We start from the raw sequence: 12,989 nt of genomic DNA on the forward strand, positions 1-12,989 counted from the left end.
TTGTGAGTCGTAGAGGGGTGCCTTCACATAGATCCACCATCACTCCCTACCACTCACAACTCGCCCACGTGCCGAGTTGTGGCACAAGCATAATTCCGGATTTAACAGGTAGGTCAGTCAGATATACAGTGGGATTTTTTTTCCCAGGTTTCAGGTTTAATACTGGGTGTGAGATTTTCATCCTTCAAAACCGTCCCCGCCAACTTTATTTTTTAATTTTTTATTAATAATATGCTATGCAGATATGATTTTTTTACACGATTGTTTAAATTTAATCATGTATTGCAACCATATTGCAAATTGAACCATATGATCCAAAACATTTATTTGTCAATGCGATTACATTATTAAATTTAACTACACAACCTCTCTCAAAAAAACACTACACAACCTAAGGTACAACAGTAAAGGGTTCTTTTAGGACTATATATTTTGTCACAACTTCCGTGAGTGTAAAATTGTGATTGATTTACACCCCCTTACACATAGATCCACCATTGTTACCTGGTAAAAAGTAATCATAATTACCACTTTCTACGTACTTCAGATGCAGCAAAATGTGTGGTCAGACTTTTTGCTCAAACCGTAACACAAAATACAGCAGAAAGAGGGCAAAATGAGGAAACAAAGTGCATGAATTAAGGTAACCTTGATTTAAAAATATACCTTGCTCAGGTTTTGTGTGACCAAAAAAACAGATAAAACAAAGTACCCTACTTCGGACTTGACGACTGCTTGGGCAGATATCAACAGTTCTGCCCTGTTGCTCTATGAAGGGAAACAAAAATCCTAGAGTCAAAAATCCATTTACAAACAGTTAAAGCCAAAACGTATTTACAATTGGCTCTAGATTGAGAACCACTCCTAATCTTCAGCACTCTGAATCTCACCCATCATGATCCGGTTGCTAACAACATTAAATCCCAAAACAGCGGGGCTAACCTTCTTTCCTTTCTTCCCCTTCTTTTTTCCTCCCCCTTTCATGGACCCATCAGGGCCCATTTTGGTATCTTGATCAATGTCCCCAACACCTGCATTGCCCGAACTCACATCTCTGGTACTGAATCCAGTGACCTTCTGATCATTCCGACTTTGAAATGCAATTTCAAGGACATCCGCTGGTAATAACTCCTTGTAGTTGAGGAATTTGTCAATGAACTCATGATCAGGATCATATGATCCAAGGTTCTCAACCAGAAGCATCTCAGCCTCTGATCTGGACTGCTTCAAGCAAAATTCAAGGACACTCGTATCTAGCAAGTATGAAAGAAAAATGGCATTGCATTAGGTAAAACTAAAAGCTCAATTACTTCTGGGCTCAAAAACTAGCAAATTTAAAGATTACTGGACCAGCAAGTGTAATTTGAACCATTGAGGCATTGCAAGAGGAACAAAACTAAGCCAATCATTTTCCCAGCATTAAAAAGGCCAATGGACAGCATCTGACAAGCCATACCCACCTTTTATATTTTTAAATTTCTAGGCTAATGCAAATTGCAAAGCATAATTTCCTAGTAACCTTATAATAACTTTTTTTTTTAACTAGGAAAATTTTGAAGTGATTTATTATATATATTAGAAGTGATTTTTGGCCCCAATAAGAGGGACAAGGGAGATATGAACTAATAACCTCCACTGAGTTGTACCTAGCTAATTGTGCTACCCTTGGGATTAGTATCCTTATTTTTCTGTAGCCAATACACTCAAATTTCATGTATTTGAAATATTTTACATATAAAATTTCAGGCAACGAGTGAAACCAAGCTTACCGTTCGTCCCAATAAGCCTGAGACACTCACTCTCGCACCAATCTCTGAAGTCCATGGCCTCTGGAAAGAGAAAAAAGACCAGTCAAAAAAATAGGTTAATGGACAGTATATGTGATGAAAGGATAACCAATCATGCAAAGGTTTACCTGAACGATTGGTCATGGCATCTCTTTTCCCTTTTAGGTAAGCCTGCGCAGTGGCAGGTGAGGATGAAAGAGATTGTTCAGCAGGTTTGCCACCAACTGATTTTTGTCGGCTTAACGATCCAGCTGAAGTTCCTTTGACAGGAGTACTTTTCATTACCCTATTGCCCTGGCTTGCAAGATGAGGGAAATCCACCCTGTTTACAGGAAAACAGCAAACTCTCACTTTTCAACAATTACAACCAAATCTCATCGGACTAATATATTAATAATATGAAAGACAATGAGTATGGTTCTTAATTGATTCAACGGATGGACATGATAGTACTAGTCAAAATCAAATGCAGCCAATGCAATAGCTAAAATGTGGGTGGAGGGTGAGGTCGTGAATTCAAAACCCATTGGGTCTGTAACTTACCAATAAAAATTAGTTGAGACAAATGCAAACCAATGACAAGATGCAGCATACATGTAACATGATCTTTATAAACGTGACTGTATTATATTTTTTGATTAAACTGCCAGGTCTGATCTTTATAAAATGGTCAGAGTGGAATAGCCAGACAAACTTTCCACAACAGTGCCAAGTTGTTCAGAAGAAGGCTTTGTTAATACTTTATATTGACCATGGGGAATGCCATCATTACTCCACAAAATACCCAGAAAAAGTTTGTGGTATTTAATTCACTATTACTAGACATAATCCAAAACTAAATAATGTAAGATCAGAGAGAATAAAAATCATACTGCTTAGTTTCTTGCTTTGATTGATCAACTGGACCCCAAAATAGGTCATCATCTCCTTTATGTTTTGACTGAGAAGCATGGGAATTGATCTGGATTGGAGATGCAGCTTTAGCAGGAGAAGCAGCAGAAAGAGACCATAATGGAGCACTGGTGCGGGCAGACAGAGATGGCTGGGATTTTTGTGGAGTTGAGATCTGATTTGAAGCATGGGTAGAAGAGGCTCTTTTCTCCTGCTCCTTTTGGATGTCCCTTAAAGATGTAGGTTTAGTAGGCTTCCCAGAGTCAGTAGACCATGCAGGAGACGGGGAAGAGTTTGCTGACTCACCCTTCCAAAGAACAAAGTCTCCCAGAGAAGGCCCTGATGGGATGGCAGACAATAGTTCCTTCTCCGGCTGTGTTTGACGAGAGCTTTTGCCTTTCTCAATGGGACTTGAACCAACAGCAACATCAGCAGAAGGTAGCGATACTGGGGCCTTAGGTCCAGCACCCTTAGATTTTGCGGACTTTTTGCGACTCTTTTTAGTGTCTTTAGCCTCAATAAAGTTATCATCGTCTACAGATTCCAAATGGGTGGTCGAAACTTGTGGGGTAGCCAGACTAGATACACTGTCAGGAACATTAACATCTCTTTCACTAGACTTCGCCAAAACTTCTTCTGCCAATATATCATGTAAATGGCTTTTCTTGTTCTTTTGATTCACAGAGCCTACAGATTGCCCTAGACCTAACTCGGTATTCCCTGCATCTTTGTGAGATTCTCTAGATATTTTTGAGTCCGGATTGGCCACAACTCCAGCCCAAGGAGTTGACAAACTCATGGAGTTGACAGAAGTTGTGATCTCAGATACCGCAATTTCTGTATGTGCCTTCCTTTGTTCTTCCTGTTGAATTTCCAACAATGACTTAGGCTTGAAACCAGGAGCAGGCTTCCAAGCTCGTTGTCCAGTATGTGTCTGGATATTCTGCACTGAGGCAGACCCAAGTACTCCCAATTCACTCTTGACTTTGACAGTTCCGCTGTCATCTGCCAAAACTCCTGCAGGCAAAAAGCTTTGTCCTTGCTGGAATCCCACACTTTCCATGGTAGCAATTTCAACTTTCGTGTCGCTGTTGTCTCTTGTCCTCTGTGGAGATGTTCCGTATAGTGCATCTCCAGCATCAAGGTCTGTCTCGACACTCTGCTTATTAATTTCAGATTGCTTTAATTGCACAAGCGAAGCCTTAGATCCTTCCTTTACCTGGTCAGAAGAGGAGTGCGACTTGGAAGACTTTTGCTTCTTAGACTTCTTCTCAGAAGCTTTTCTTGGCTCGCGCACTTCAACATTCTTAACTTCTGTCACCATAGAGGGCTCTTGATGTTCTTCAAGCAAAACAGTAGGCTGAACCTTTGCATCATTGGTATGCTCAAGCGCAGGCACTTCACTCTCACAAGTTCCTGCTGATGACACAGCAACAGCACTTTTAGGAGGTATGGATACTGCAATATGTTCAGTGGTCACAGCCACGGCATTTCTGTCAGGCCTTGAAGTGTCATCTGATGTCTGCTCCAGTATTCTAGGATCATGCAATTCAGAATCAGGGGCAGATTTCGGCACAAGCTGAGGTTCCTCTGCAGATACGTTCATGGTTTCAACAAACGAAGACCTTGGCAACAATTCTTTATGACGGGTATCAGCGGTTTCTTTTGGAACAGCAGCACCCCAAGTCTTTTGAGGTGTAATATTCCCAAATAATGGATGAGTTAGATTTAAAGAAGAGGCTTCAGGACTTGCACTAAAATTGACATCCTGATTAACTTGTGGAGGCAATTTCACAAAGTTAGTATTGTGGTCATCTTGCATACTGGGAATTGGCATCCGTGGCCCTACCTGGAACATCTCTGGAGATGGATGTAGCCGAGAAGGATCAACAGATGCATTCCCTGTTGGTATTGCAGCTGCCTGTAACTGTCCAAAAGATGGCTCACCAAAATGCTGGTGAGGTTGATGCTCTGACAGAACCTGAGAAAGTAATTGCTGTTGTTGCCGTAATAACTGTTGCTGCTCCTCCTGTTTCTGTTGCTGCTTAAGCAATAAGAGTTTATCCAACAATAACATCTGCTGTGTTGGAACCGGCGCCTGCGAATGTAACTGCAACAAGTACTGTTGTTGCAGCATATTTAATACTTGTGGATCTTGTGATAAACCAGATGATAGTAACTTTTCTGGAGTAAAAATACCAGATGGATTTTCTATAACTTGGGCAACTGGATTTGTTAAAGATGGTTGGTTTTGTGGTTGTAGCCTCTGTTGTTGGATCCCGAAAGCTTGGGGAGGAAAATTCTGATCATGATGAAAGTCGATCTTATTCTGAAGTGGATCTGTTCCACCTTGGACAGGAAAATTCGACCAACCAGCAAGACCATTATTTCCACCAGAGGATGACCGGTCAGATAAGCCTTGGACAAGGGACAAGAAGTCAGCATTTTGAGAATGAGGCTGAATAGGATTGTCATTTATGGATGATAGAAGCTTTGAATGTGGCGTTGGGGAGTCTGGGACAACATCGGACTTTGAAACCAAGGATGCAGCATCTCTTCCGGGCCAATATGGATAAGGATTTGTTAAGGACCTCTGCCGTTCAAGAGCCATTCTCTTTGCCAACAAGTAAAGGTTGTTTCCACCATCTACTCCCGAAGGGGGCATACTATTAGAATGATTTCCACTATATCCTTGCATACCTACAAATTAAACAAAATTATCCAAGTGAAATTAACCTGCTATATGGTAATGGTACATGGCTTGGCTAAAGCATAGCATGCCCTTGCATTTGTTTAATTGGTAAGTTACACAAACACCTAGTAGATTCAGAACCCATGACCTCAGATTCCATCAATTCTTAAAAGTGAAGTGTCATTTGAGATAGAGCTCATTGGCCACAATATGCACTTACATTTACAATCCAAAATATATTTAAAAAGAAAATTCATAAAAAGAACAAACCTTCAGAAAAGCCAAACTTCTCCAGTGGTGAACTGCTCATACTACCAGACATCAGTGACTCCAGAAATCTATTCTCAGCTTCTGTTGTCGAACCTTGCCCTTGCCCTTGCCCTTGCCTTTGCCTGGGTTCGCTCCTCATAATATCAATTTCATTTAAGCCAGTGTGAAGGTTACCAAAGGTACTGAAGTTTGGCCTACTAGATGCATCCGCAAATTCATTCTGTTTTGGTGCAGTAAATCCAGGTGGTGGCCCAGCTTTAGCTCGTAAATGGGGCATAACATCACCAAGTGACGACCATGGCAAATCATTCGGGCTTATGCTGACTGGCAAATCTAAGCCAAAATATCCATTCTCGAACCATGTAATAATATCACTCCCACTAAAAGGGCCTTGAATTCTTCCCTGTGGATCTTTATAATAAAGCACTAACTCCTCTGGAGAAGACTGAGCAGCTTTCCTGGCTTCATGTTCCTTGTCCAAAACTCCAGATAGCTGTCTCTTAAGAATGGGATCCTCACGGGATTGCCACTTGGTTTCGTCTTTTGTTTCAGATGGGTTACCCAAATTACTTTCCCAATCATTAGTTGGTTCCTTGGATGAATCTGACCAGCCCATATCAGAGGACCTTGACCTGCCATCATTTGTATCTCTCCAATCATGCAAGGTGTTATGTGAGCGTTCCCCCAGTGGAGGGGCTCGCCATGTGGTGGTAGGAACAGAAGAATTCCCTGGGAGACTTGATTCCCTATAAATGGGCACATCCTCGACCTTCCTATATGCATCACTATCTTCTCTAAAACCTGCAGATACAGAGTACAAAGAAACAACATAACAATACACACTTAAATGGAAACCAGTTTTTATTCTTACGAGAATATTAAGAAAAGAAGGATCTCAACTCCAACCCAAATCACACATTCATGTTGAAACCAAAATAGCCAGGGTCCACATTGCTATGGAACTCGGAAAATAGCAACAGATATACACACACACACACACACACAAACATATATATATATTGAAAAAAATAAACAAAACAAAACAAAATTCAACCTAAATCAAGAGTCGTACCAAATTAAATTATTATAATCTTGCAAAGCATAGTGTAATTAGACCATATGGAAAAGTGGCTGTTCTTTTTCTTTTTTATTTTGGCATAAGCATACCTTCGGCTTTAAACTTGTTATCAGAGAATGTCTTATGATCCCATGGGGTTTCCATTTTTGAGTTGGTTCCAGGATAGTGTGTGTGCCTTTCATAGGAGGAGCCTTCGGCAGAACCAACTCTTGAATTTTCAATGCTTTCATCTTTGTAATCATCAGAAGCAGGTGGTATATCCTCCCTACTTCCTGCTGAGACAATACAGTACCAATAAAAGTTAATCCTTACCTAAAAATATGTGCAAGCTACTATTTTAAGACATCTTGGTAATGTGAACCTACCAAGCTTGGTCCGTCTTGACTGTGTAAAATCTGTTGATGTCCTTCCATCTTTAGTTATCTGTGGTGCACCACTACTTACAACGTCCCCTTTGTCAATTCCCTTTAAAACAGCCTACTCAAGAAGAAATAAATCAAATCAACTGCTGAAAGTATCAAAAGTATTCACAAAAAATAACTCATAAATAAAATTACCAATTCCTCAGAATCTGGTGCACATAATGCCAAGGGCTCTAATGGTCCATCTTGCGTAAGGTAAGGCCCTTGTGCAATCCCATCAACTAATTTTCGATTTGAACTCATATCAGTCATTCTGTATACATCAAGCAACTTTGTCCTACTATATCTTAAGCGGTAAGGCTCCCCATGACTACTCTCAACTGAGTCTGCCCCAGTTACTAGAGGTTGAGAACGCATGTTTATGGAGCTGCCACCATAGCTGCCTCGTCCACGTCCTAGAGAAAAGGTCGGGGGAGTACTTTCCCCACGCCCACGACCATGAGAAAATGTAGGAACTTGTTTGTTTGGCGTTAGGCTTTGGTGATGCGGAGGCTCCCCCCGTCCTCGGCTTTGCATGGAACTAGATCTCCATGGCCGATAATGATCCCCCTCCCTCTCATCCTTTCCATGATTGGCAACATGAGACAACCCCTTTTCAAGGTGCACATCACCATCTTTGCTAGAGTCAAGCCACTTCTCACGCAAACTTTCAGTCTCCTTATCATCGGGCCCCCAACGCGTGTTCCATTTGCTCTCACGTCGTTGATCATGATTGGCATCCCTGCTACTCGAGTCAGACCACCGGTCAGATGGAACACGACGTGCTTCTCCAGGGTGTCTTGTAGACGAATTTTCCGTCCAACGATCCACCCTACGAATGTCACCAAGGTCTTTGTCTCCATCCCTCCAACGATCTTTGCGGATGGAGGAATTAGTGTCTCTTTCTTCATCACGCCAGCGATCGCGGCGACCACTTTCCATATCAAGTAAAGATGGCCTGAAAACATCCTTTTTCTTATGGGTTTCATGCATGTCCTCACCATTTCCCGATGACTTCATGATATCTGAGCGATTGCCATAAGCTGGATGGGGGCTGAAATGGTTTTCCTGAAAAAAAAAAAAAAAAAGAGGCAAGATCACATGCTGATAACATAGACATCCTAGTAAGTGAAAACATGGCACATATAAACTTTTGTTTGAAAGTATGCCCACTTTTCAGGCAGATAAATATACTGTTAAAAGTAGTGACAACACACCACATTTCCTATTCCAGGCTTACTCTCCCCTGGCTTTGGAAGAAGCCACTGTGGTGAAAGTGGAATAACATTGTCAGGCCCTTGAAGTAAAAGTGGAATAGCATTGTCAGACCCTTGAACATCTGCACAAATCAAACAGAACGATCAATTATAATAATAAATTTGAGCCAACCTTTGATGGGGACAGGGTCAACCCCAGATATGGGCAACCAACTGCGAGGCTCAAGTTACTTATATCACCAAACTAGTCCTTGAAGGTAATAATAACATTAAATTTTAAACAAAAATTGAAAATTAACCAAAGCAGAATCTGGAAGGTCGTACACCTTGAATGATGGACACCACAAACACACAGTATCACATTGCTAGTAATAGAATCACTCATCTTTACAAAAATAAACATAAATTTTTTTGTTAGAACCATTGTAAAGCATTAGTCGGTAATGTGACACGAGATAAAGCACCAAAATGGAGCTAAATGCCAAAAATAAAGGGGTCTCTTTTCTTTGGTGAGGGGAGGAAAGGCACTTATTAAGAGGAGATTGCCCTAAGTATGATAAAGCTACAAAGGAAATCATGAAATCTTTTTATCTTCAAAACTAGGTAGTATAGTAGAAATTTTTGGTTTTGCCGTACGATTCAAACTCTACAACAAGAGTAGACACCAGAACTACTTTAAGGTTACAAAACATACTCTATGGCTATCCCACAGAACCATAATGCATGATTTGTAACTAAACCACGCTTATTAAGTGGAGCCCAACACATGGGAATTTTTTAAATGGGAGGTAATATAGAGGCGAAGTTAGAATCCAAGACCTCCTGCCCTGATACCATGAAAAATTACAAATTGTCCTAAAAGTTTAAACTGTTAGGAAATTGAAGAATTTTATCGGTTGATCAAACAGAGACTCTCATCATAATAGCAAAAAGGCAGACCAAGAACACGATGATTGATCCACAACCCACCCATGCATTTACAAGAGTTCAGTCAAAGACCAATTTATATTCCTATTTGATGGTCCCCCTTTGAGTAATAATCATCAATGCAAACCATTGTATAAAAGGTCCCTCCCAACTTCCAAGCATTGAAGAAACATATTTTATACAAACAATAAATATAACAGAGAACTGCAATGCTTCAATCAGTAACTCAAGTACCCAACAAGCCATGTTTCATAGAGTCTAGACCATAAACAAAAAATTGATTCTTTACAATTATTTACAGCTCGACTATGTTGCCCATCAACACTTTTACCATCTAGACACCTTAGATTTAGTTGGTGTCACAAATATATCAAAAAGCTAGCAACAGTGGCTCCCATAAGACCCTGACCAACAACTAAAGAGCTAAATATCATCCGATGAAAAGCAACAACTCAAAATAGTACTGGATAACAAAGATCCCAAGCATCAATACATGTTACAATCTTGCAAAAATGATCTTGTTGATCTACGAAGGCCATAGCATATGCACTTAATAAAATTAATAATAATAAAACTCTTAAGGAAACATTACATCTCAGTCCCTTCCATCTTAGGTGAATACACAATAAATGTATTTCATTGTTTTTCTCCAAGTCACCTTATTTCTTCCTATTTCCTTCATTAAAAACTTCTTTTTTTGATGATTTGATAATCGGGGTTGGGGGGATTTGAACCTCCGTTGGAAACACTAGAAGGTGTCAACCAGTTGAGCTACAAGGCTCTTGGCATAAACTAATTAACAAACAATCAAGCAATCATATTTTTAGTATAGAAGGGAAGCCTGGTTTCAATAAAAAAAAAAAAAATTTCCGATAACTAGATTCCAATCAAATTATACATATCTTTCTAAGTGGCTTTAAAAACTTTCCAAGAAATCATCAAGGTTTAAAGTATATCTATAGCTACTAAGCAAGTTAATCACAGCATACAAAAAATACAGGAACTAAAGTTCTAATATATAGAAACACCAAATAATAAATAGCCAACAAATTAATAGGTGTGAACATTTTTTCTAACCAAATTTTAATAAACAGGAGTTTTTATGGCAATACCACGGGGGATTAAGAAAATTTTCATTTCAATTTTGGTTCAACAAATACATGGCATTGTACAAATTAGATAAAATATACAGTTGCCACTGCATATACCAAACAGAAAGGTTAATAAAAAAATCCCTCCTTGTCTATATTATGATCTTAATGAAAGGTTAACCCACTGGTTAAAATGAATAAGAAATTCCAACCATGACTTTTTCTTAACATAGAGAGACTTAAGAAACTTGGTTGAAAACGAGAAGTTCATGGATGCAACCAAAATATATGGCATTCAATGCCTTGATGAATTTCAAATGTGTGAAACTACGTAAAACCTTGCGGATAAAAAATGCAGAATTTTCACATTGTGAAGCTATATAAATTTCCACTGGATTCTAATGTCTTCTTTCCAATCATCCCTCGGCATAGAAAGATATAGCAATATTTACAAGTCAAATGCCAGCCTTATAAACAAGATATTTTGCTCCAAAATTCTAGAACAAAACAATGAAATTGTGTGAATTTATAAGACACTATAGAGCAAAATGATCAAAGAACATCTTTTTAATATAAAAAAAGATTAGCTATAACAGCAAGACCTCCACTTTGATACTTTTCATACGTTGGGCCCACAACCCATGTTTAGGTACTTAGAATACCTAATTTCTAGCTCCCAAATCCCGAGCAATTTGTTGCCTGATCAACTCTCATTACTCTTAGAATTTTGAATTTTCTCTCTGTTTTCCAACTTCTTTTCTGGACTAATCCAACTTCACTATAACAATAGCTACCATTCCAAATAGATGAGTGGGAATGAACCGGAGTAGAGAGTGAGCAAGAGCTAATACAACTTGCACAAAACAAACAATGAATAGGGAAGCCATAAACTACAAGGCAAAGAACAACAAAGCCATTTAAATGACAGTCCACTAATGGGCAACAACTAAGAACTAAATTAAAGTGCTGCATATAAATAAGGAGCTTGTTCTTAGAGATTCTGCCCCTTTGATATCATGCTGCAACTACAACAAGTCCCCAAGCAACACAAATCTGAACACGTGCGAGTTTGAATAAAATTTAAGTCATAATGCCACCATTTACAGTCAAATGCCGTAACACATTTTATCCCAGGCACTGGCTTAAACGCAAAAAAAAAAATTAAAATCCCTGAAAAATCTGAAATTGAAGATAATGTTCTCTATTCAAAGAATCGCCTGCAGTATATCACGCTTGAATTCATCACAGTAATGTTGCAATTTCCGAAAATCAAACAAGACGATTAGCTTAGTAAAAACCTTAAGTAACAACAACAACAACAAAAAGCAAAAAAAAATTAAGAAATTAAAAACCGATCTTTCCAATTCAAGAAAAAGCCGACAAACAAACAAACAAACAAACAGCCTTTTTACACTTTTGAAATTAATTAAAAAACTCAAAAAATATATAATTGCATTTTTTTTTTAGCTAATGCAAGTATCAGTAACTAACTATTTCGAAGCAAGATTATTTTCCTCTTCGTTCCAAGAATCAAAACGATAACAGCGAAACGCATTACCTTATACAAACCAAAACCCTAAGTTCAATAAACCTGAACTCAATGCCTATAATTATTCACATCAACGGGGGGAGCGCATTTTTCTACACAGTAAAATCAACAAGAACAGCTCGCATCACTCAGCTAAGCTAGGGTTTTGTGCGGAACCGAGAGTCACGGCGAGAAAGAATCGAAAAGGAACAAGATTGAAGCTTCGGAGAATTGGAACACGAAACAATACCTTTGGAGATCTGCTTGGGCGGCGGCGTGACGGAGAGGTGGTGGTTGTTGTGGCGGCGGGAATCGGAGTCGGTGCGGTCGGCCATGGATGATCGGCGAAAGCTTAAATATTGTGCTTTTGAAAGTTAAAAACGCTTGAAGGAGGTGTGGAGAGAGCAAATGCACGGAGGGGAGAGGAATATAGGTTAAGGCAAAAATGGAAAGATAAATGAGTGGGTGTACGATAAGGGATTGTCACTTAGCGTTTAGGTTAGCAAAAAGTCTGAGATTTTTTTATGTCTGACCACCTCTTAGTTTATATGTTCGACGCGTTCTACTGATTCTCTGGGTGTGTTATCCACACGCGTCGGAATATCAAGTGGATGACACGGTTGGGGGTGAAATTACGGATTTGGGTTTTATATCTTATGAAAGGTTACTTTTCGTGTAATGTACGCGACTTGGTGGTGGGGAGGAATAGAGGGTCCAATTTGAATCATATCGTGTGTTGTGGGTTTATTGTGAGGGGTGCGCACTGCGCCATTAACCCGCCGTGTTAGGAACTCGAAACGACAGCATTGTATGACTTTTCTTTTGGGTTGTGACTTGTGGGCTTTTTTTTTTTTTCTTTCTTTTTTGTTTAAATTGTAAACTACCGGCTATTTGGATAAAACTTATTTTGCTAAAAATTAAAAATTTATTACTGAAAATATTATAAATAAAGGTAAAAGTTAGCTGACATAATACAGTGGGCCATGAATATTACCAAAAAGTGCAGTGAATCTCATAAATAGTAGCAAAAATAAGCTGAATAGTAAAACAATTTTCATTTTTTATTAGTATCCAAACGGAGGCTAAGGGTCTATTTGGATACAGCTG

The 12,989-nt window shown here is 39.2% G+C and overlaps 1 protein-coding gene across 2 annotated transcripts; it reads right to left on the reverse strand.

Moving 5' to 3' along the window:
* Positions 1-630: 630 nt before the first annotated feature.
* LOC142628373 (protein ESSENTIAL FOR POTEXVIRUS ACCUMULATION 1) lies at positions 631-12,311 on the reverse strand. Of its 2 annotated transcripts, none has more exons than XM_075802493.1 (10): positions 12,133-12,311; positions 8,337-8,458; positions 7,276-8,187; positions 7,084-7,195; positions 6,808-6,990; positions 5,641-6,441; positions 2,660-5,378; positions 1,916-2,109; positions 1,770-1,829; positions 631-1,253 (listed from the first exon to the last, which is right to left on the reverse strand). In XM_075802493.1, the coding sequence occupies exons 1-10, from the start codon at positions 12,215-12,217 to the stop codon at positions 865-867; spliced, it is 5,577 nt and encodes a 1,858-aa protein (XP_075658608.1). In that variant the 5' UTR covers positions 12,218-12,311; the 3' UTR covers positions 631-864. The 2 variants fall into 2 exon arrangements, with proteins under 2 accessions (XP_075658608.1, XP_075658602.1); XM_075802487.1 differs by having other exon boundaries at positions 6,808-6,993.
* Positions 12,312-12,989: the final 678 nt, after the last annotated feature.

This window comes from Castanea sativa, chromosome 1 (assembly GCF_040712315.1).
Source record: "Castanea sativa cultivar Marrone di Chiusa Pesio chromosome 1, ASM4071231v1".
In the NCBI taxonomy this organism is placed as follows: Eukaryota; Viridiplantae; Streptophyta; class Magnoliopsida; order Fagales; family Fagaceae; genus Castanea; species Castanea sativa.